The sequence below is a fragment of the Phaethon lepturus genome, unplaced genomic scaffold (assembly GCF_000687285.1).
Source record: "Phaethon lepturus isolate BGI_N335 unplaced genomic scaffold, ASM68728v1 scaffold33187, whole genome shotgun sequence".
Lineage (NCBI taxonomy): Eukaryota > Metazoa > Chordata > Aves > Phaethontiformes > Phaethontidae > Phaethon > Phaethon lepturus.
The window spans coordinates 2,449-24,389 of NW_010553125.1; the positions used below are offsets into that span (position 1 = coordinate 2,449).

Below are 21,941 nucleotides of genomic sequence, written 5' to 3' on the forward strand. Positions count from 1 at the left end.
CAGCCCTGGCACGAGGACCACACAAAACACCATTTCATGAACACTTTTGGCAGCAAAAGCTTATAGGGACCAGATGGCGGATCCGGAGGGACCCAGCTGTTAGGGGAAAGGCAGACAAGGTAGGGTAGTCGTTAGAAGGCACAGCCCGACGGGGAGGAGGGACTTCGTGTGGGCTAGCGTTTAAACACCTGAGAGGGGCAGCGTCCTGGGGACACAGGCAGGAGAAGGGAGGGAGGGAAGGGAGGTGGCTGGAAGGTGGATGTGTTTTGTCTTGCAGGGGCAGCCTGGGGAGATGGGGGAGCCTGGAGAAAAGGTGAGCTGTGGAGCCGGTATCAGCAGCTGGAGCAGGACAGCGTTACCAGCTAAGTGGTCCAAATCCAGCACTGGAGATTGCCATAGGAAAGTCAAAATCTTCTGGGTCAGCCCAGTACTCCATCTCCTTCCTGGGAGCAGTGTGGCTCTGTGTTAGGGCATTTGGCTCTTCCCCGGTCACACAGCCACTGCCCTCCTCCTCTGGGGAAAAGAGGTGGAGGTCAGAGGGACCAGTTACTCCATGCTGGTATAGGCTATGAGCACAACTGGGAACCTTTGCTCTTGCTTGGGGTTGCACTGAGGTTGTACTTCACATGACCTCTTGCACAGGCTTGGTAAACTCTCTCTTCATTTCATAGGGCACCAAAGGAGACAGAGGTGAAAATGGTCAAAAGGTAAACAACATTGGTACCACAGTCAAGGGTGTCTCTTCTTACACTGCGAGAGCTTGCCTCCTGCTCTGCCTTCTCCTTTTGTGGTACATAACCTCCTCATCTCAGGGGATGGTGTCCAGATAACCTCCTGAGATGTGGACTCAGTGTGGCCTGTCACGCGCTGGGGACCCAATGTCTCTCTGTTGACTAAGGAGTGACTCCAGTTGGCTCACATAGGCAGGACACCTGTCTCACAAATGAGTAATGGGAGGTTTAGACTAGAAATTAGGAAAAGTTCCTTTACAGAGAGAGTGGTCAAGCATTGGAACAGGCTGCCCAGGGAGGTGGTGGAGTCACCATCAGACAGGTGTTCAGAAAACATGTAGACGTGGCACTTCAGAACATGGTTTAGTGGACGTGGTGGTGTTGGGTTCATGGTTGGACTTGATGATCTTCAAGGTCTTTTCCAACCTTAATGATTCTGTGATTCTGTGAAGATATGAGTCTCTCCCAGAGTCCTCTGACACCATCTCCAGTAATATTCCTGCAATTCAGATTCCTAAAAGCTTTTCTAAAGCTTTTTAAATGCTCTCAGCACCTTTGTCTCTCCAGGTCAGATAAGACTTCCCATTATCTAGAGGAGATGTGATGGTCAGTGAGGGCTCTGTAGAAACAGTCAGTGTAGGATCAGCTCTGAGGGACTTCATCTGGGTTTCCAGGGAGCATGAAGCAAACTCTCATTTTGATGGGCCCACAGTGGAAGGAGTGATCTTGATTTTTCCCGATCATCTTCTCTTCACAGGGAGAACCAGGAATTGGGTTCAGAGGTCCCATTGGTCAGGCTGGGCCACCTGGATTTAAGGTAAGCCTTTATTCTCTTCTAGATAGAATTGCACTTGGTTTTTTATGGGTCTTTCTCTTTGTAGTGCTTGCTTTCCACCACTGGGGCTGGAGCACAGAACTGGCTGGGGCTACAAAGATAACGCACCAAAGCCAATCTGGGAAGGCAGGAACACCATTACACGGGACAGAGGGAATGCTCTGTGTCCTCCAAAGGGCCATTTCAAAGTGGGTGAGGTCCAGAGGATAAATATCATAGAATTGTAGAATCACAGAATGGTTTGTGTAGGAAGGTCATGTAGTCGAACCCCCCTGCAGGCTTCAACTAGATCAGGCTGTGAAATATGGCTGTGAAAAAAATCCAGAGAGTTGTGGTCTCAGCAGAGATGCGTTTCTGTGATCCCTTGGGATGTTGTGGGTCTGCAGGGTTTTAATTCACTGGAGAGCTCTGAAGGTCTTCAGGTAAGGGCTCCCTGCTTAGCAAGCCACAGTACGGCCCTTTCTCCAGCCCTAGGACCTCTCTTATGGACCAGGGCTGGAGGGGGTGTACTGGTCATGTGAATTCAAGGAGACACCCCAGGCTTTCTCTAGGACCTTTAGGGGTGCAGTTAGTCCCACCTAAGATCAAAATTCCTTGTGATTCACTCAACAGGGTGAGCCAGGGGCCCCAGGACCTCCAGGAGCCCAAGGCATCCAGGGCATTCGCGGCAACGCTGGCACCCCCGGGTCACAGGGGGACAGAGGGGCTCCAGGTCTGCCCGGGATGCCAGGACAGAAGGTAGGTGGTGTGCAGTGAGGGGACTGCATGTGTTGTGTTAACCATCTCAAGGTGAGAACAATGATGGTCCTACAGAGACTGCCTACACTGGGTGTCCATGATGGTTCAAGCCCCACCTATCCAGATCTCCAGACCCTGAGCCTATGCACAGTCAGTGGAGAGAAGCAGGAACAAAATCTGGTTGCAAAAGGAGAGGTAGCAGCATATATTAGACCAACTGATGCAACTGGGGAAAAAACATGCCAAAAGGTTTGGTACAGGGGGAATGATCTTCAAGTTAAAAAAAAAAACAAACCAACACTGGAGCAGGTGGGGACCCGTTGCTCTCCTTTTAAACTTAGTGATGTGACTTGATGAGACAACTGGGAAGAAAAGGGGTGGTGATAGCACAGGGATGTGAGCAATGGGTTTTGGTGTCATTAGCCCCTGGGAACAGAGGAAGCAATGGGTAAGTCTCACTGCAGGGACAAGGAGAATTATCTGCAGTTGGGGTGGGGGACAGCAATGTACATCAACTCAGGGTCTCAGTGTAGCTGGAGTCCCTTCTCAACAACAAGAAGCCCACACAAGGAGTACCCCAATGGCTATTCCTCCTGCTTGCAGCCAGTGCAGGGAACACCTAGGAGCACCAGCTCCTGCTTTCTCCTCCTTAAAGGACTTTGTTTTCCAGGGGGAGCGTGGGAAGAGAGGACGCAATGGATTTGCTGGGCCTGCAGGACCATCAGGATCCCCAGGAAAAGAGGTGACTTTTGTACACCACCCCAGTGTCTTTTGAGCAGCAGAAGGATGGCTGGGGATAGAGGTTGGGGGCCTGGTGTCTGGGCTGGGTGTGCTTTCACCCTCTGGGAGCACTGGGACAGGAGAGCATCAAGGACGTGGAAAGCAAAGTCCTCTCTTCTGTTTTGTTTTCCTCACCCAACAGGGGATTCCCGGAATACCTGGACCCAAAGGCAACAAGGTCAGTGCCAACCTGCCAGGCAGGTCACAAACAGCTGAGATCCTAGGGTGGCAATGAGACAGCTCACTGCCCTCCCCTGGCTCCTTATCCCTGATCCCATCTAGTCACTTCATCCCTCTTTCACCCCCCATGCCCTTCTTCCCTGGTTGCTGGGGCATCCTCCAGAAAGGACAGCAGAAAGTCAATGGAAGTGACTGACTGTGACTTTTAAGTCATGGTCAAACTAATCAGCAATCATGTGATGTGGTGTCCTTGCTCCAAATGAGACCTCTGGGATTCTCTGTTCCTCAGGGAGAAATCGGAGTTGGAGCAGCTGGCCCAAGAGGTCCCCGTGGACTGCCTGGCCCTCGGGTAGGTCCCTCTATAAATGTGTCTGGCTTGGCTTCTTGCAGCCTACCCTCTTTTGGAGGCAGCTTTATACCATCACCTCCCACTCACCCATCTTAGAAAATGCCTAAAGGGCTGATTTCAGAGCTCTCCTTAATTTTTCACCAGCCAGGGTTGCAGGTGATGGACACTGCTATGCCCAGCTGGAGCTGGCACTGACCAGAATCTGTCCACAGGCCGCAATTAGCATCCCCTCCATAATTAGACACCCTCAAGCATTACAGATCACACTGGTCAACTGCATGTCCAAGTGAATCCTGCCCCACTGACTGTGTGGGCTGTGCTTTCACTGGCTAGATGGTAGCATTGAAGGCAATATCTACACCCCTACATCTGCATGTTTTAATCCTAACAGCTCGGTGAGGAGCCACCTTGGTTTTGTGTGCTTTGGGGATGCTACCTGCAAGCTTGCTCCTTCAGAAATTTGCCTCCAGCTTTTTTATCCTTGTTCCCCTCTTCCCTCCTGTTGTCCTGGCAGAGGTAAACCAGCTCTCATCATCCTTGGGGCAGCAACATTCACTTTTCCTCATGCTGCTGAGAAGTTTTGGTCTCCTTCTGGCAAAGACCCCAGGGAGACCTTCTTGAGTTGTGATCAGAGGCCATGTTTCAATCTGCTGCTTCTGTGGCTGTTCCAGGAATAAACTGATTTTATGCTGCAATCCATTTAGACAAACTCCCCATCTGCCAGCAGCGCTGTTCAATGAGGCCCCTGAGACAAAACACTTAATGAGAATGTCAGCAGCTGTGAAAGGTCTGGGGTAAGCCTTGCCCAAGCTTCATTATCTGAAGGAAATTATGAAATAATGTTTTGCTCTTCTGACTCCAGCATAAATCCAAAGTGAGCCACGGAATCTCAGATTACATTGGCTTTATAAGAGAGAGATAAATCTGGCCTCACAGGACAATGCCTAAGTCTAGACAACTTAAAGACAGGTAAGTCTTGTAGGATCTACCTAGGGAGGTCATAAAAGAGACCCACCAGCACAGCTATCCTTTGTAGCAAGGTTTATAAAAAGCCAATAGCACCCTTAAAGGGAGGCTCAGAACAAGGTCTGCAACATCTGAAAACCACAGCTGGGCATGAAGATAAGCCTCACATTGGTCTCCAAAGGCACAAGTTACTGTTGAGCAGTTGACTGGTGGCCTCTTCCTTCTGAAAGTCAGTGGTATGAGTTCCGGGTGAATTCCTGGCTGCCTTATTTGTTGTGGTGAGTCCTGCTGAAATCATGTTCAGCAAGGAGTTATGAATGTACAGAAAAGCTACTGAGTCCTCTAATCGGGAGGGAGAAATCTCTGTGTCCCAGGAACATCTCAGACTTCTGTCCCTTTTTGCACATGCCTTTGTCAGATGTAAGTACATCTTGGGGAGGGACACACCAGGTCATCCAGCCTCAGATGGCTGCTTCTGAGCTAGTCCTGCCAGGGCCTCTCCATACCAACAGAGAGGAAGAGACACCTTTTTGGAGTGATTTATATCATGCTAAATCAGGTGCAGAACATCTCACAAATGCCTGTTTCTCTCAGGCACTGAGGAGAAGCTGAAGCTTGAAGCTTCAATCTGACCAAAACATTATTCTCTAAACACTGCAGTGTCTACCTGCAGTGACATGTGGATGATCTTAAGCCCCTTAGACTCTTTAATCCAGATCCATAGGAGCATTACGGCACTTAAACCCAAGGTTTAAGTGAAGAGGTTGGACAACTCCTTCGAGGATCTGGGCTTCCGCATGCTTAATTCCTACTGTCCCCAGTGGGATGGTTTGCAGAGCTGGGACTGTGTGTGTTGTGTTTCTCCTTGCTGATGGCCATCACTACCCCTCTCCATCCTAACAGGGTGACGAGGGCATCGTGGGAGTCCGGGGCCCCACTGGCACAATGGTGAGTCTTAAAATAGCATGGAGGGCTGATTTTATGGCACAGACAACAGTGAACCCAGGGTTGGCAAAATCTCCATGAGCGATGAAAAAAATAAAATGGGTTGATGCTTTCAGTGGGAAATAGAGACTTTGGGAACCTGAATTCTGATGTTGTGTTGGGATGAGTAAGTGTAAGTCCTGTAGGCAGCTGTGAGACATAAGGAGTCATGCAGAGCACAATTGCTTTATGCTCTTGTCCATTTGACTGACTCATCTACAGGCTGCTTTTGAAGTCCTCCCAAAATATCGCTCAGAGGTGAACACAGAAGGTGTTCTTTGTCAGGTCTGCTTGCCTGCATGAATTTCAGAGTCTTGTTCTGTTTTAAATTCCCTTTTCACTGATAGGGGACTGAGTCAGGGGAGATGCAGACTACAGCCGGTATTTCAACAAACACCTTTTTATTTATTAGGCTGTCATCTCTAATAGAATGAATCTGTTATTACGAGTAGTCTGGGCCTTTATGAAGTTCCTGAGAAGGCCGAGGATGGTTGCAATGCCAAGTTTCACCCTGGGATCTCATCCCTGAAGGGTTGATTCCCAGCAAGGCTGGCCCTTATGCCACGAGGGCTTGCAGGATGATGTGTCCCAGTGGTCAGAGCAGGAGCGCAGGGCACAGTGAGCTGGCAAAGCCCACGTTTTGTGCCCTTCGGGAAATGTCTGTGCTCCTTGTCCCTCCTGTCCGTGTCCACCCCTGTGATGAGCTGCCAGTTCTGCAGGTGGAAGGTGCCACCTCTCTCCTTATTCATGGAAGGTTGCCGGTCCCCAGTCTTGAAAGCAGATTACACCTGGGTTGACCACCATGCCTTTTCAGCTCTCCAGGTGTGGTTCCCATCCTGGCTCTGTCTCCAAGGGCTCCTACCTGCCCTGGGGGACATCTGGAGATCCTCATCACCCCCACCTATGAGGACCCCTCCAACAGCAACCCTTCCCCTGTTCTCTCTGAGAGGTCAGGGCTACATCTCATGAATGTTAAGGGCACAAAAATCTCGGTACATGGCTTGCAAAATGGGGGACGTTGGCTATATTTATACATCTACCAAGACATCCTGAGTTGTGCTTGAGACGCAATGGTGGGCAGAATCTTGAGGCTAAATTTTCTCTTTGCACCAGTGTGATTCAAATTGCTCTCTGGGGGGAAAGAAAGGAGAGTAGAGGCTCCTGTGCTGGTCCCACCAGCAGCTTCTCCATGGTGGAGCCCATCCTCGAAGCTGGCTCTGCCTTCAGGTGGAGGCTGCTCTTTCCTAACACCTTCCCCCACTGGTATTTATCTTCACATCTTGTTTTATATTCTTGCAGGGTCTAAAAGGCTTCCCAGGTGTGAAAGGCGAAAGAGTAAGCAACAGTCATCTTATCTACACAGTGCCTGTGGAGGAAAGCACCGTTGTGGGGAGCCTTTCTCTGCAGCAGCCCACGCTGCTGATGCTTCTGTTAAAACAGTGGGGATAATCCCAGCATCTTCTGGGGGCGGACTGGGAGGGGACCTCCTTCAGTGTGTGGAAGTGTGAAGTGGCATTGACAGCCCGCTCTAATGGCTGGGCTGAGATGAGGGTCCATGCTGTCTTTATGCATGCCTAGTCCTTTCTGGAAGGAATTATGGGAGTTTGGACAGAACGAGACCCCTGGTGTCCTCTGGCCAGTCCCCAGATGTGTAGGGCTGGAGGCACAGGGCTGGGGAGCAGATGTCCTGCAGCATTAGCAGGACGACGACTACCCACCAGGCAACACATACCCCTTCATTTCTATCACTGAGCAGGCATCCCCTTGGTCTCCTTTCTGCTGCATCCCACTCGCAACCCTGGGGAAGTGTAGTACTGAGAAGAGTAGATTTTGTCCCAGATGTCAGGGGTGTGCAATGGGACACCGGTGGAGGGATCTACATACAGTTCTGCCATTCAGAAGCAGTTCAAGTGCAGTTTTAAAGCCTGTCTCTACTCTCCTGGCCCTGCCTGGTCCTTGCAGCCTCCCCCTTCTCCTGCCTACTCAAGACATCAGTCTTGAGCACTGGAGAAGGTTATGAGATGCCATCAGGAACGAGTCTTGCCCTTCCAGCCTCATATCCCATGCCCATTATAAAAACTTCCAGGAACAGCTAATATTTCATACACTCTCAGTAAAGCATGCCAGATTTGAGGTTGAAATTTGGGAAATATGGAATTATATAGGATGCCTTCCCACCCTAGATGTAGCGTAGGCACGCCCCTAGAGCATGGAGATGCTACATGCCATTGGAAAGTCAAAATCCAGCAATAGCTCCACATCATGGATGTGCTGAGCATGGAGTAAGGCAAACCACTTTAGTCCTCTGGGTCTTTATTTTTTTTGTCAATGCGATAAATTCTAGTTGTAGGCAATCTCTTGTGGTAAGCTAATCATTTTGCAGAGTGCCCAGAGGAACTGACTTCCAGCTGTGATAGATCATAGTGGCTTGGAGTGTGAATCAATGGACTGAGCAACACAGGAGTGAGTAAAAACGGAATCACTCACTGTCTTTTTTTTTCTTTCCTGTGTTCAGGGTGATCGGGGACTTCTGGGACCCAAGGGAGAAAGAGTAAGGACATTCCAGATTGTGACCTTCTGGGGCAGATGGGATAAAAGGTGTTCAGGATTTTATAGTTACCAGTGAGCAGATGGACAGTTATTTAAATGAGTCTGTGATCTTACAAGGTAGAGGCATAAATGGTAAAAGATATTTATATGTGTTTTCAAATATCTGAGGTCTTAGTGATTTTATAGGATTCATATCATTCCATGTGGATGAGCGTAGCCCACCCAGTCTGGAGCGCTGAGCCAGGATCCCAGATGATGGTGTGCAAATGCCTTTAATCGAAGAGGACTTGTAATCCTACCTTTGGTCCATGGTGGTGTGAGCACTGCCGTCCATGTGCCTGGATCCCGATCCCATTGGCAATGAAATCTTCAGGATTTGAGGCTCAGGGCCTCATGTGTGCTTCTCTGTGTCCCTGCTCAGGCATCCGGCCACCCCCAGGGTGAAGAAGTTTTTCCTTCTGTCTAACAGGAGTTTCTCTTGTTCCAACTTGTCCTTTCACTGTGTGCCTCCAAAGAGAGCCTGGATCCATCCTCTCTACATTGTATACCCACGTAGATAGTGGAAGAAAACACGTAGGTGCCCCTCTCCTTCTTGGAGGTCTCCACTGGGTTCAATCTACTTTGTCAATGCCACCCTCGCACTGGATGCAGCGCTCCAGGTTGAGCTTGCGTGATAGTTTTGGCAGAATCCTATAAAACAACAAAGAAAAGTCACTTCGGTAACTGCTGGGGCACAAAAATGCCTCCTGTGAATTAAGGGAAGAAAATTTCCACTGATTTTGGTATAACCAGCTCACCCCAAAGCATACTACAATCTTAAAAAACCTGAGCTGGCTCATAGCAGGTAATGTGAAAATAACTCCCTGAGCGCTTGTGGAAAATGCACAGAAAATGTTGAACTTCTGCCCAGCGTTTTGTTAACTTCCTTCCTGGCTGAAATGGCTTGTTAGAAAATGAGTTTTAGAAAACCTACATGACGATTCTGCCTTTGAGTCATGCAGTATTCAATGATTAAGGCCGATTTGTCTCTGAGGAAGCTACTTTCAAAGGGGACTCGCTCCAGAGACGAATCAATCCTTAATCTGCTTTGCGAAGAGGCCCCAAAACATTTTCCAAGCTGAAGGAATGTGTAATGCGTTTTCCAAAGAATACCTTTAGTAAAATATAAGGTGGAGTGTGAGATAAAACGGGAGCGGGGGGATATTTGGCTTGGGTTTGTTCCACACGATTGCAGCTTAACTTTCTTTCTAACTCGCCCTTGATCAATACCGGAGTAACCGCGTGAATCCCAGGGCCTGTGCTGTGTGTCGGATTAAACTGCAGGATCTTTATTCTCCCTTTTGTTCCAAAAATTGTTTGAGCCCCATTCCACCTCTGTTAAAGACCCTCCAGAGCAGGGAAGCAGGAGGGTATATTAAGCCAGAATTTGGTCAGAGTCCTATGGTGATGGTTGGATAAACTTCAAAAGATTGTCAAAGTTTGGGGAATATTGATTGGCGGGTGTTTGTCAAGGCGGCAGCAGCAAGGCACAGTCACCCTGAACAGGGATGTCTGCACCCCTGCAGAGAGCTGGTGTAAAGGGAGTCCTTTTCAAGCACGCTACAACTGTCCATTAGAAGGTGCCTTCAGCTCTCCTCCCACCAGACTATGGATGGCATCACCACTTTGGAGACACAATCATCGCTTTGCCAGAGCAGAGCCATTTCTTGCATGGGAATAGCCTTGTTGCAGTTTTTTTCACACTCTGAGGAGCAAAATGCCACTCCTCAGCTGTCGAGCTGATAAATAGACTCGGCACAAGTGTGTCCATGGGGTTACTGCGCACCTGTATCTACTGGCTGTCTTGCAATGACAGTTTGGGGGTCTAACCCTCAAAAAACTACCTCTGGTACACATTTAAGTGTGATTTCCTTTCCTTAGCTCCAACTCTGTGTCTATAAATCAGGACACCATGAATAGACCCATTCACCGTCCTGCTTATGGTCAGCTCCCACACCTGGGAGGAGATGCCAACCTTGACATCCCGAGTGACGTGCAATGATCAAGGAGCCAAGCCACCATGTCAGATATGAGCCTGTCCCACCACTGACAGCCTCAGATCATGAATTGGACCTCAGGGTCATACCGTGCACAGCTCCATTTTCGGCTATGCCACTGAGCCCCAACATTTTTTGGAGCAAGAGGTCACTGTCAAACCTCAGGAATTCTTGTAGTTTTCTGTGCAAGTTCATCATCCAGCCTTTAGTTAAGGACAGACTAACCTTAATACTTAATGTTCTGTGGAGCATCTGTACCTTCCCCATCTGGGTCCATTTGGACGCTTACCTTTATTGCAGATGTGTGAATTACCATTTTGCCCATCACAGCAAGTGTGGTTCCATCCAGTGGGACCCATGAGTTCATGTATCACTGGGTGTCTACATCTCTTCTGTGTCTCCTTTCTCTAGGGTGAACCCATGACTATTTTTGGACCTCAGGGCTATAAAGGCAGTAAAGGAGATCCTGTAAGTTTGGCTTTTTAAGCTGTTCCTTTCCCACTGTTTGTGTCATCAGCACTGGGCACAGCTTGGGACAAGCACTGAGAACCAGGGCTTTGGTCCAGAGCCAGTGGCTGAGAGCTGGGTCCTTCCAGGAGAGAGGCAGAGTCCACTAATTTCTGTTTTACATTTCAGGGTGAACAGGGCCCGCCAGGTTTTGATGGAGACAAAGGTGAGAAGGGAGAGGATGGCCCTGTAGGAGAAAAGGTATGAACCTCCCGATGCGACTGAGAAAGACAACAAAAGGTCACTGGTTGTGTGAGGAAGGGACCGATATCTCTGCATCTTCCCTTCCCACGTGCCCACTGGAAAACACAGTGCAAGGACACACTCGCCCAGCTCTTACCACAGACAGGGAGAGGAGGATGCTGGGCTGGAGCTTGGGAATGTCATAGACATCCAGTTTGCCAGTTGTCAGGTCTGGAGTTGTGGGACAATGTAAAATTGGTGTCTGCCGTACAGGATCACTTTGGGAAAAGTGACCATTCAGTTACTGCAGCACTGTAAGAGTCCTGCATTTCCCTCTCCCTCCAAGAGCTGGCTGTGCTACTTACAGAATCATTAAGGTTGGAAAAGGCCTTTAAGATCATCAAGTCCAACCGTCAGCCCAACACCACCATGACCACTACTTCAAGCCCTGCAGCTCTTGTGACATTTTTGTTAAGGCTTGGTTGGCTCCTCTGTTCTTGTTCTTCACACAGGGCTGTTCCCTGGGTGGTAGCAGAGCGAGTCACCTGCTCCTCCGTCTGCCTTTGCTCTTTGTGAGCACCCTGTGGAGGTCTCAGGTCTCAACCCATCACCACTCCACTAGGAGGGATCACGTAACTCTCCCCCTCTCAGACTGAGTCACAGATTAAATCTCCCGGTGCTAATCATCCCTGGTTTTGTATTATGTTAATGTTTTTTGCTCCAGAAGTCTGACCCAGGGTGGGAACTCTGCTGAAAGTACAAGTACCTACAGCAGCATCTTCCCCATCTGAGCTAGACATTCAGCTGCTGTTATTTCCCGTGGAGACCTGTAAAATCAGTGTTGTTTAGGGTGGGAATCACCTGACCCAGTTTGGACATCTCCCTTGTGAAGAGGCAAATTGTGTCCTTACCATGACCGATTGCACTGATTAGGTCCCCAGCAACTGTAAAGGAGACCCGTGGAGATGATCCCATGGGTGGTACCTGTTTTTTAAGTCAGATTAAATCCCACACATTGTATCTGTCAGATTGCCCTCCAGTAAAACAAACAAACAAGCAAACAAACAAAAAAAACAAATGAAAAAACAATATGTAAGCATCTCCTAAAGCAAGAATAACTCTTGTCTGAATATCTGAGTGGCTTTGGATGGAACACCAGAGTAGTATCTCCACCACCAGTAACTCAAGCAGGGTCTTGTACTTGAGTGTTTGCATGGGGGCAGCTCATCCAGAGGCTTTGAGATCCTTTTCTTCTTGTTTTCCTTCAAACGCCACCACTGGGCACCAACAGAAACATCAACAGAAACACCAACAGAACATTTTGCTGAGGTTTCTGCTGAGCTGTTCTGCAGCTGGTGGCTTTCCTCCCTAGTGCTGGCTGCCATAGAGACCTGGTGGCTCCCTGGGGCTGAAGTCTGCTATAGGAATGGTGCTTTTTGTCATCCTCTTTGCCATCTCCATGGGTTCTTCTACTGGTCTCTCTCAGGGTGTGGGTGAGAAGGAGGTGCTTCAAATGTATTTGACAGGAATTTTAAAATTTTAGGGAGTCAAAGGTGAAGCTGGCTCCAAGGGAGTGATGGGGCTTTTTGGAACAAGAGGACCGGTGGGACAGAAGGTGAGTACAGTAAACACCTCTGCTAAGGCATCCTCTGCAAGAACTGATGTGTAAAATCATGCAAAAACTGATATGTAAAATCCCTTCACAGTTTTCTCACAGAATATAATTCTGTGTTCACTCTCCAGAATAGCTGATTGAAATGTTGGGGGGCTACCACACAGAAGAAGTAGCTGCACTTTCCCAGGAGAGCCCTAAAGATTTCTCCCATTTTGTAAAGTAACAGAGGGCTCTGGCATCTTTCTTGGGCTAAAATAGTCAATAATGACTTGGTGAAACATCAATATTTAGGCATGAGGTGTGAACTGCAGTTTAAGCTCCAGTTACAGTCAATGGAGATGTAGGGTTGCATTCAGTTGTCCAAATGACATGGTTGGAGGAGCCTACCTGCCCCCTCCAACTGCTGCCACAGAGGGGTCCTCAAAGGTCCCCTTGTCCCCTTTTCCAACAGCTGTAGGTATCTCCTACAGCAATCTCCATTTCCAGAGGGAATGCAGCTCTTCCCCATGGTAACTCGTCACTGTTTTCCTTGCAGGGGGAGCCAGGAGAACCAGGCTTGCCGGGCTCTGCTGTAAGTTGGAGCATGTTTCTCTGCCTTTACGAGTCTTGGGCGTGAGCCAGGCTTGCACTGCTAGTCCTCTCCCCACAGCCATGGGTGTGGGTCACGGGGGGGGATAAGGCGATGCTGGCTTGCTGTTGCTCTACAAAGCCCACGTTCAAAGAGGCTTTGCTGGAAAACCATCCGTGGGCAGAGGAGACCACAGCCAGAGGTATGTATTAATAGGATGTTGCATTTCGCATCAAGAAATGCATGAAATATGCATTTATTCATTATTTTTAATGCTGTTAGTCTATTGGGGGCATTGGCAGGCATGAACAGATGACGTTTCTTGTTCAAGTGGCTTAGGAATTGTGACTATAGGTTGTGTATCCCATGAGAAATGTATGTATCCTTAAGAGACTGGACTACAAGTGGCTGTTCTCAGTGCTCAGTGGGTGCATATTGTTGGCCAGAGGAAAACAGTTATGCTGGAGGACCTGGATAATCTCTGAGTTCACCTTGTTTCCTCACAAATTGCAGGGGGGGGGCGGGTAAGTAAAGTAATTTTGGTTTGCAAAAGTATTTACTTGCCTTTGAACTTCACCATTTCACCTGGAAGAAACCCCAAGTGAAAAAATGGTCTCCAATGTTGTCCAAAGTGAAAAAAGTCCCGGCTGATTTCATCTGGGAAAGGAAGGAATAAGAGGGGAGGGAACACCAAAAGGAGACCAGGAATTTTTCTCAGGTCAAGGAAATACAAGCATGTTCAATTGTTTTATTGCAATAAGAAATATCAGTATTTTCTTAACCTGTTCCCCAGTTAAGCCTCTTTGTGTGTGAGTGGGTGACTCTCAGCAACTCTCTGTTGCTGTGGAGGCCCCATAGCCATTTAGCGCTGCCTACTGACTACAAGTCACGGCTGTGTAACTATTTACAAGCCCATAATCCAGACTGGTAATTGCTCACTAAGAAAAAGGTCCTCATTCAATTAAGTATTTCAACCCCTACCTAATTGTAAACAACCTTCTGAGCAAAGTGATGAGGCCGTAACGTGCTGTAAGACCTCATCATCTGGGATCACCGCACGTAGGCATTGGATCGAGTGCATTTTTGGAATTGCTTTGTAGTGAACACCTGAATCCACAGGTGACAACCAGTAGTAGTGCAGAAGAGCAAAGATGTTTTCTGAGGCTGCTGAGTGCAAAGGAAGCACAGCTGGACTCCACCATCCTGGCCAGCAACCATCCGGTCATAGTCGGAAGACGTGCTTTTTTCTGCTGGCGCCCGCAGGGATCAGCACATAATACAATTAACTATCAGCAATCGGTATCTTGTCAATCAATATTTGAGGAAAGCTAAGTAATCCTTCTTAGAAGAAACATTTAGGGATGCTGCTGGTGCAGGTTAATGTTATCTGTGCTGTGCTCGGAGCTAGACTGAGATAACAGAGCCCTGTTTTGGTCCTTCATTAAATTTCTAAAATTGCAAAAGTCAGATCAGAGCTGGGGCCGTGTTGGAAGAGCCATGATATATGACATCCTGGGTGAAATTCATCTGACCTCAGGTTAGATGTCTGCCATGTTCACTTTCTACATCTGAGAGATCCATGCTCAGACTTGTCTTGTTGGCAGCTTTAGGGTACTCTTAGAGCATGATTCACATCATCTATTTCAGACACCTGTGTTAGGATGCAACATCCTGATGTGACTTGTTCTTCACAAACCCAAGTCTTATCTTCTAAGTGCTAACAGATACCTTGATTATTTTTTCCCCAAGTTATTCTGGTGTGGTAGGCTAGGCTGTCTCGTGTATCATTCCCCAAGTCCTCTTCTCCCTTTTTCTTGAAGACAGACACTACTTGGTCCAGTCTACCTGTACCACATCTGTCCTGTGCAAAGGTAATGGCTAGTGGTTCTCATTTTCCTTCAGCTCCCTCTAATTCCATCTTTCATATCCACAAATCGCCAACTCATTGCAAAAATTTGCTGATCCTGATGCTGATGAATTTTCAGTCCTGCTGAATTCATGCTGAGTAATTTAACCAGCTGTAAAACCCTCATCCATTTACACTTTGAGTTGGTGATCTGTAGGAGTTCCCAACCAAGCGATAGCATTTGTATCTTCTCCCTGCAATCAATACCCAGAGAGTTTAATTGGATCTAGTTGACTTTACAAGTGGACCTCAAGTCAAATGAGTACATTCTTGATATCCAAGACACCTCCTACTCCTTTTTCCTCTTTTCTAAAAGCGCTGTGCTCTTTTGCATAGATATTCCTGCCATGCTGCTCCCTTTTATATTAATATTGCAGTCTGTGTTATGCCTATTAAGTTGTAATCGTGATCATGTATTAAGGCTTCCAGCTCGTCTTCACCTCTTGCAGTGAGGTCGCAGCTTGAATCCTGTGTTCAGTGTTGGGCCCCTCACTACAAGAAGGACATTGAGGTGCTGGAGCGTGTCCAGAGAAGGGCAGTGAAGCTGGTGAGGGGTCTGGAGCACAAGTCTGATGAGGAGCGGCTGAGGGAACTGGGGGGGTTCAGTCTGGAGAAGAGGATGCCGAGGGGAGCCCTTATCACTCTCTACAACTACCTGAAAGGGGGTTGTGGTGAGGTGGGGGTTGGTCTCTTCTCCCCAGTAACCAGTGATAGGATGAGAGGAAATGGCCTCAAGTTGTGCCAGGGGAGGTTTAGATTGGATATTAGGAAAAATTTCTTCACCGAGAGGGTGGTCAGGCATTGGAACAGGCTGCCCAGGGAGGTGGTGGAGTCGCCATCACTGGAAGTGTTCAAAAAACGTGTGGATGTGGTGCTTCAAGACATGGTTTAGGGAACATGGTGGCGCTGGATTAATGGTTGGACTTGATGATCTTGAAGGTCCTTTCCAACCTCGTGATTCTGTGATTCTGTGATTCTTTATTTCCTATGTTTTGTGTATCAATATACTGGCAAATTAACCCATTATTCTCCCTAAAGCTCTATTATGAATACCTCTTTCTCCCTCTCTTGCCATTACACCCTATTTTGGGATTCCAGGGTCTACAATTACCAGTGTTCCTTGGCCCTCTCCATCCTGGTTTGCAGTCCTCCTCACCAGGTGTACAAGTTGGAACTCAGAGGTGTTCCTCACCTCCTCTTGTGAGCTTGGCTCTGTAGTTGGCCAGCAGCCTGTGGATACTTGCCCTATAACTGAAGAAGCCAGGGACTTTGTGGTGACACCATCTGCACAGCCATGTCCTTATTCCCAGGGTGTCCTGCTTCAACTTGCCTGGAAGGTGGGAGACCCACCAGATCCCTGGACCTTCTTATTTGCTCTCTGAACCATTTCTGACATGCTTTGTTCGGCAACACTTGCCAGACTACATCTGCCAAAGCCTGTGTTGGAGCAGAGCCATCAGCTTGTGAATGAGAGGAAGGATGGGAGGAATCCAGGACTTTTTGGTCCACACTGATCATTGGGAGTGGTGGAGTTCACAAGGCATGAAAGCAAAGCCTACACCTGAAGACAAAGCAAGAAGTGAGAGCAAGTCAGGGGATTTTGGTTAACACTAGGACAATCAGATGAGAAATATGGCCATTCCAGGAAGGCCGAAGGAAGTCTAAAGGACACTCTTTTGCCACCATGACACAGCACAGTGCTACAATGAAAACCAGAGAGCACTCTGCAGAGTCTGAAAACTAAGTGATAATTATGTCCCTATAACCCAGAGTATGATAGGCACGGGCATGGTTATAAGCAGGAATTTGACTTTACTATAGATATTAAGAGCATAAGAGGTCTTGATATAGATAAGAGTGGTGGGTAGGCAACTCTGAAGAGGTACTGACCTAACTCTTTCCATCAGCTGCATGAGGGCTTAAGTGAACCTATATGGCATCCCAGTTCTCCTGCTTGCTGAACAGTGGACCATTTCAAGCCAGAGGATAGGAAAGGTGGGGTGTCGAAGTCTGCCCTGGGTTTGACAAGAGATGCCCCTGGTGACTCAGAGTGGAAAAAGCCATCTCCTAAGAAGTTCTTGCCCTAGGAGGTCTCTCCATGACACCTCTTTGACCAGACTGGTCAAAGGGAAGATAGTCAGCCAGGTCTGACCATAGGTGGAAAGCTCTGCCCAGGATACCTTGGAAGCTTTGCAGTAGGGTGTCAGGCTGACCCATCTCTGAGATGTAATGCCTGAGAACGAATGCTCATTATGGATGTGAGGACCAGTGGCAGCTCCCACACCAAGAAGGGATTTTTTGAGGAGGATGCTCAGGACTACAGCAAATAATTGTGGGCAGGACAGTCTAGAGAAAAGACACAGGGAAGGGATAAAAACACAAATAAAACTCTGAGGTTGAGACTCCCAGCTACTTCATATGTATCATCAAATATCGAGCACTGAAGCCCAGGAGGTGGGTAACATTTTAGAAGAGGTTGCAGCCTACACCATGGTTTGGAAATGCATTAGACCTTTGATGTATGTCTTCAAACAGATTGACCATTTTTGGGGCTTGCTGTTGGGGCAACGTTTCTGCCGATGGGTTTCACACTTTCCCAGAGTGACACAATCAATTCCACAGCTCATCCATCTGAGTGTAAATGATAAGCCTGGAGACAAGGCAGGCTCCTCCCTGGCTCCAGCCCAAAGTTTCATGGGAATTTGTGCCTGGAAGCACAGATCCTTGGCTGATCTAAGAGGTCTTAGCGTCACAGCCAGGATTTATGACTAAACCTCTTCATTGCCATGCCTTCGTGGTACCTGGTGTCTTTGCAGTTAAATGAAGCCTGTTCCAGCAACACTTCAATAACAGAACCAAATAGCAAGAGCCATTTCCAGTACTCCACCAGTAATTGCCTTTAAACTGCCATTTTATAGCTCTTATTGCCCAGCCTTTATTTGCCTGTCGGAATGCAGAATGTAAATCTGAGGGAACAAATTTCCATTCAGCTTCTTTCCCTTGCCTAGTGCTCAAACGTTTTCCTCTTCCTCTCTTTTTTTTCCTCCTATTCCATCTTTTTCTTGCCCTGGGTGCAGTTGACCTTGAAAAGCATCACCTCTCTGACCTGCTTCCCACTCCGCTGCAAGCTGAAGCAGGGACAGACCTGCTGTCATGTCCAAGCCTTATTATAAACCTTCTAGTCCATACGACAAAGTCTCTTCAGCCCATGATGTATAGGAGTCCACCTATGGTGAGATAAGGCCCAGGTCAAAAACTTCCTTGGACCAAATAGGCATGGCTTAGACCCAGATACCTTTCTGCCTATCAGCTCATATTGTGAGCTTAACTCTTCCTAAAACCATTAGGGCTCCTTTCAGGTCAAGAGCAGGCAAGAAGCGTCTCAAGATCCAAGGCAGACATAAGAGATGAGAGTTGGATACAGGCAGGTGGGGAAGCACAGGAAAACAAGGAAAGGTCTCTACACGACATGGGAGACACTAGGGACAACTAAGAGAAACACTAAAGCTAATTGGGAAACCTCTAACTAGTGTCAGGTTCCTTCAGGATCAGGCAGTGCTCAAGAATAAGCTTTTTAACCCATCCCCTTGGATACAGGTGTGTAAATCCCTGGCCAGATGGATTTGTACCCAGTTCAAAGCTATCTCAAAAACGCCAGACACTTGAAGGTATCCTGGGCTTGTGAGATTTAACCATCAAACCAAAAGGTTTATTACCCTTCAGGCAAGCAATCTGTCCTAGCAAACAGAGATACTTCAGTTAGCTGGGGTTTTTTATGGTCCATTTACTGCCTCAGATGGAACTTTATATTGATCGCGTCAATAAATAGTTACTAGTAAATAAAGAGCTTGCATGAGATGTTTGTGCCTGATCGTTCCTGCTTGAGGAACGTGGACTTTACCTGATCCAGACGTGACCAGCAGAGCATTGGAGGAGCACCTGGTCAGCTCTCAAATGCTCCTCTTACCCTGAAATGTAAAATATATTGAGGCTTGGGGAGGGGTTTGAAGAAGCAACATGTTTCCCAGAGGAGGAACTGAATTTTTATATCTGGGAATGAAAAGGTAACAGGTCTGTCCTTGCAGTCTGACCCACCATCAGGGACAGCATCGTCCCACCCATGTGTCTCTGGGATGTTTGCTTGTCACTGTGATGGTGTTTGAAGTGTCCATTCATCACTGAGAGGAGGAGTAATTGGAGAGGTGATGAGACTGCTTGGCATACAAATCTGGTGGCTGATTTTTTTTTTCAATAAATGTGTTTCCTTTCAACAACCTACTGCAAATTAATTCCAAGTAGAGAATGCCACTTGTTCATCCCTTGATCTGCTTAAACAGCCAATTCATTCTCCGAGTGAGCTGAGCCCTGTGCAACCAGTGTCTCAAGTGGGGCTAAATCCAATTTCATCTCACATACAGGTTCTGAAAACTGCAGTCAAAATTGGCCAGAATGTACGAGTAGACTGTGGCGGCCTTGCAAAAAAAAAAAAAAAAGGGGGGGGGGGGGGCATTTCTAGTAACTTTTGGTTTGCTATTGAAACAGTGGGAGACCCCACGCAAATTGTCCCCGATGCCGAATGTCGCTCCGATGTCCCGTGCTGAGCTGCGAAGTGGCTCTGCAAGCTGAGAACCTCCAAAGTGTGGCAAAAAGGTGTCATCTTGGAGGAACACCTCCGTCCAGCATTGCCCACAAGTCTGAGCTGGAGGGCATTTCTAGTAACTTTTGGTTTGCTATTGAAACAGTGGGAGACCCCACGCAAATTGTCCCCGATGCCGAATGTCGCTCCGATGTCCCGTGCTGAGCTGCGAAGTGGCTCTGCAAGCTGAGAACCTCCAAAGTGTGGCAAAAAGGTGTCATCTTGGAGGAACACCTCCGTCCAGCATTGCCCACAAGTCTGAGCTGGATGAGGATCTCTCTTTTGGCTCTTAACTCCCCAGATGGGAGATCTTCTCTGAAATGCAGCTGTGAGCAATCCCGTGCATGGATCCACTTATTCACTAAACCAAATTTCACCACCCAGCACTGCTTTCCTCCACTGACGGCGTTTGAAGCTGCAGACCCAGTGCTCAGGGTTGTGTGCATCCCTCTAAGTCACTCGCAGTGTGATGCTGCCTGCTTCACACCCTTGCCCCTATTTTCAACCACAGTCATCACCACCTCAATGTTGGTGGCCCAGGACTACTCTTTAGCTGCCATGTACTGCAATTTCCCGAGCTGTAATCATAAATAAATCAACTCACAGGTTGCATTTGCTAGTGCCTTGCAAGTCAATGAGGAACGGGTGCTACATCCCAGAGTCAGGACTCGGTGCTAGTATTAGCGTAGCTTCTGACCTTCTACTATTCCAGGCTCCTACTATTGAGTTTCCGTCCTGATGACCGTCCTCAGCCACCTCCCCGCAAGAGTTGACACAGAAATCCATTTTCCTCCTCTTTCTGGCAGGGTGCGGCAGGTCTCAATGGGAAGAATGGAAACAAGGGGGCCAAAGGCGACAGAGGTCTTCAAGGGCAGAAGGGGAAGCCGGTGAGTAGTGGGAAAGGACACGGTTTGTTTGGCAGGTGGAAAGAGGCTCTGTGCCTTTCTCAACCCTAAGTTCATTTCTGCTCCCATACCCTATGTGCCTCATTACTGGAGGCAGGTTCTTGCTCAGGGTGAGTCTTTCCAAAAGAGAGACGAAATCGGTTCCTAAACTTCCTGGAGAAGTCTCTAATGCACATCCCAGCCCAATTTTTAGGAGGAGCCAGTCTCTGGATGCCAGCAGATAATGTGTCCATGTCTCTAGCAACTTCTAAGTTTTCCCATGTTATTCATCACGAGTTTTCCTTTGTTACTTACCAAGGCCCAAATTTCAAGTTCCTTCATGTACCAAGTCCAGTTCTCCTAGATGCTGACCTGCCTGATGGAGGGAGCAGGGAACAAAGCAATCCTTTGCTGAAGCCCTTATGAACCTCGCTTTCCTGGGATGGGCTGGTCCTCTGTCACAACAGGATGCCTTCCTTGCCCTAGATAAGTTCCCCCATATGGATGGGACTTAGGCCCTCTATTACTGAAAACACATCTCCAAAGTGATGCTCGGTGGGAACATGTCTTCATTTTACTTCCCGGAAACAAGCTGAAATCTGCTGGTGGTTTTTCTCTTTTGTTTTCCCATGAGAGAAAAAAAAACCAACAGTAGAAAATTTTGGGAGGGAGCAGGAAAGGAAGACCTCACTGAAATTAATGAACATCCTCTAAATCGGGTTCCTCTTCAGGTAGTGCCTGAAGGATCCAGACTTTGAATGACAGTCTCAGTTTCCACAGGCAGTGACGAACACAAGAGCTGAGAGAGACCATCTAACATCTCCACAGTGTAGGTCCTTGTGATTATTGCCACTCCATTAGCTGCCAAACCTCAGTAACATTCACTCCAACACACAGGTCCTCAGGGCTCATTTTCCAAACATTGCCCAGCGTAAGCTACAGACCCTGCAGCAACTCATCACAGTATTTTGTCCCACTTCACTAGCAGCCCTCTCGCAGTCACCCATCTTCTGCAAGGCCGTTCCCTGTCCCACCCCAGCGCTGGCTGCATTTCTAGCAGCAAGTTGACCACCATCTGCAAATTTTCAAGGAGCCTCTGATGGTTAAAAGTACAATATAAATGCAAGGTGATGCTATCACCAGGGCTGTATTCTTAACCTTTCAGGCTGTGCATGATATGTTTGTCTGGTTTTTTTATGTAGGGAGGGAAAGGTGATCCTGGGACCACTGGCGACATTGGGCAGAAAGGAACAAAGGTAGGAAATGGGTGAGAGACTATGAAATCTCCATCCTGGTGGAGATATTAAAAAGCTGTCTGGACATGGTCCTGATGAACCAGCTTTAGGTGGCCCTGCTTGGACAGGTGAGTTGGACAGGATGACTTCCAGAATTCCCTTCCTACCTGAAACACCCCACGATTCTGTGAAATAAAGTTTGGGACAAACAGAGAAGAGAGCTCAAGCTCCAGGCCGTAGTGGGGCTGATAGGGAAAG

At 48.0% G+C, this 21,941-nt stretch overlaps 1 protein-coding gene across 1 annotated transcript in view; it reads left to right on the forward strand.

Moving 5' to 3' along the window:
* Positions 1-292: 292 nt before the first annotated feature.
* LOC104624162 (macrophage receptor MARCO-like) overlaps positions 293-21,941 on the forward strand; it is a gene marked incomplete at its 3' end in the record, with an annotated part of 24,720 nt that continues 3,071 nt past the window's right edge. The window contains exons 1-9 of the mRNA XM_010291454.1: positions 293-313; positions 672-707; positions 1,489-1,548; positions 2,179-2,304; positions 5,483-5,527; positions 10,561-10,617; positions 10,786-10,857; positions 20,371-20,451; positions 21,651-21,715. Of these exons, the coding sequence (XP_010289756.1) occupies positions 293-313; positions 672-707; positions 1,489-1,548; positions 2,179-2,304; positions 5,483-5,527; positions 10,561-10,617; positions 10,786-10,857; positions 20,371-20,451; positions 21,651-21,715 (563 nt within the window). The remainder of the gene's footprint in view (positions 314-671; positions 708-1,488; positions 1,549-2,178; positions 2,305-5,482; positions 5,528-10,560; positions 10,618-10,785; positions 10,858-20,370; positions 20,452-21,650; positions 21,716-21,941) is intronic.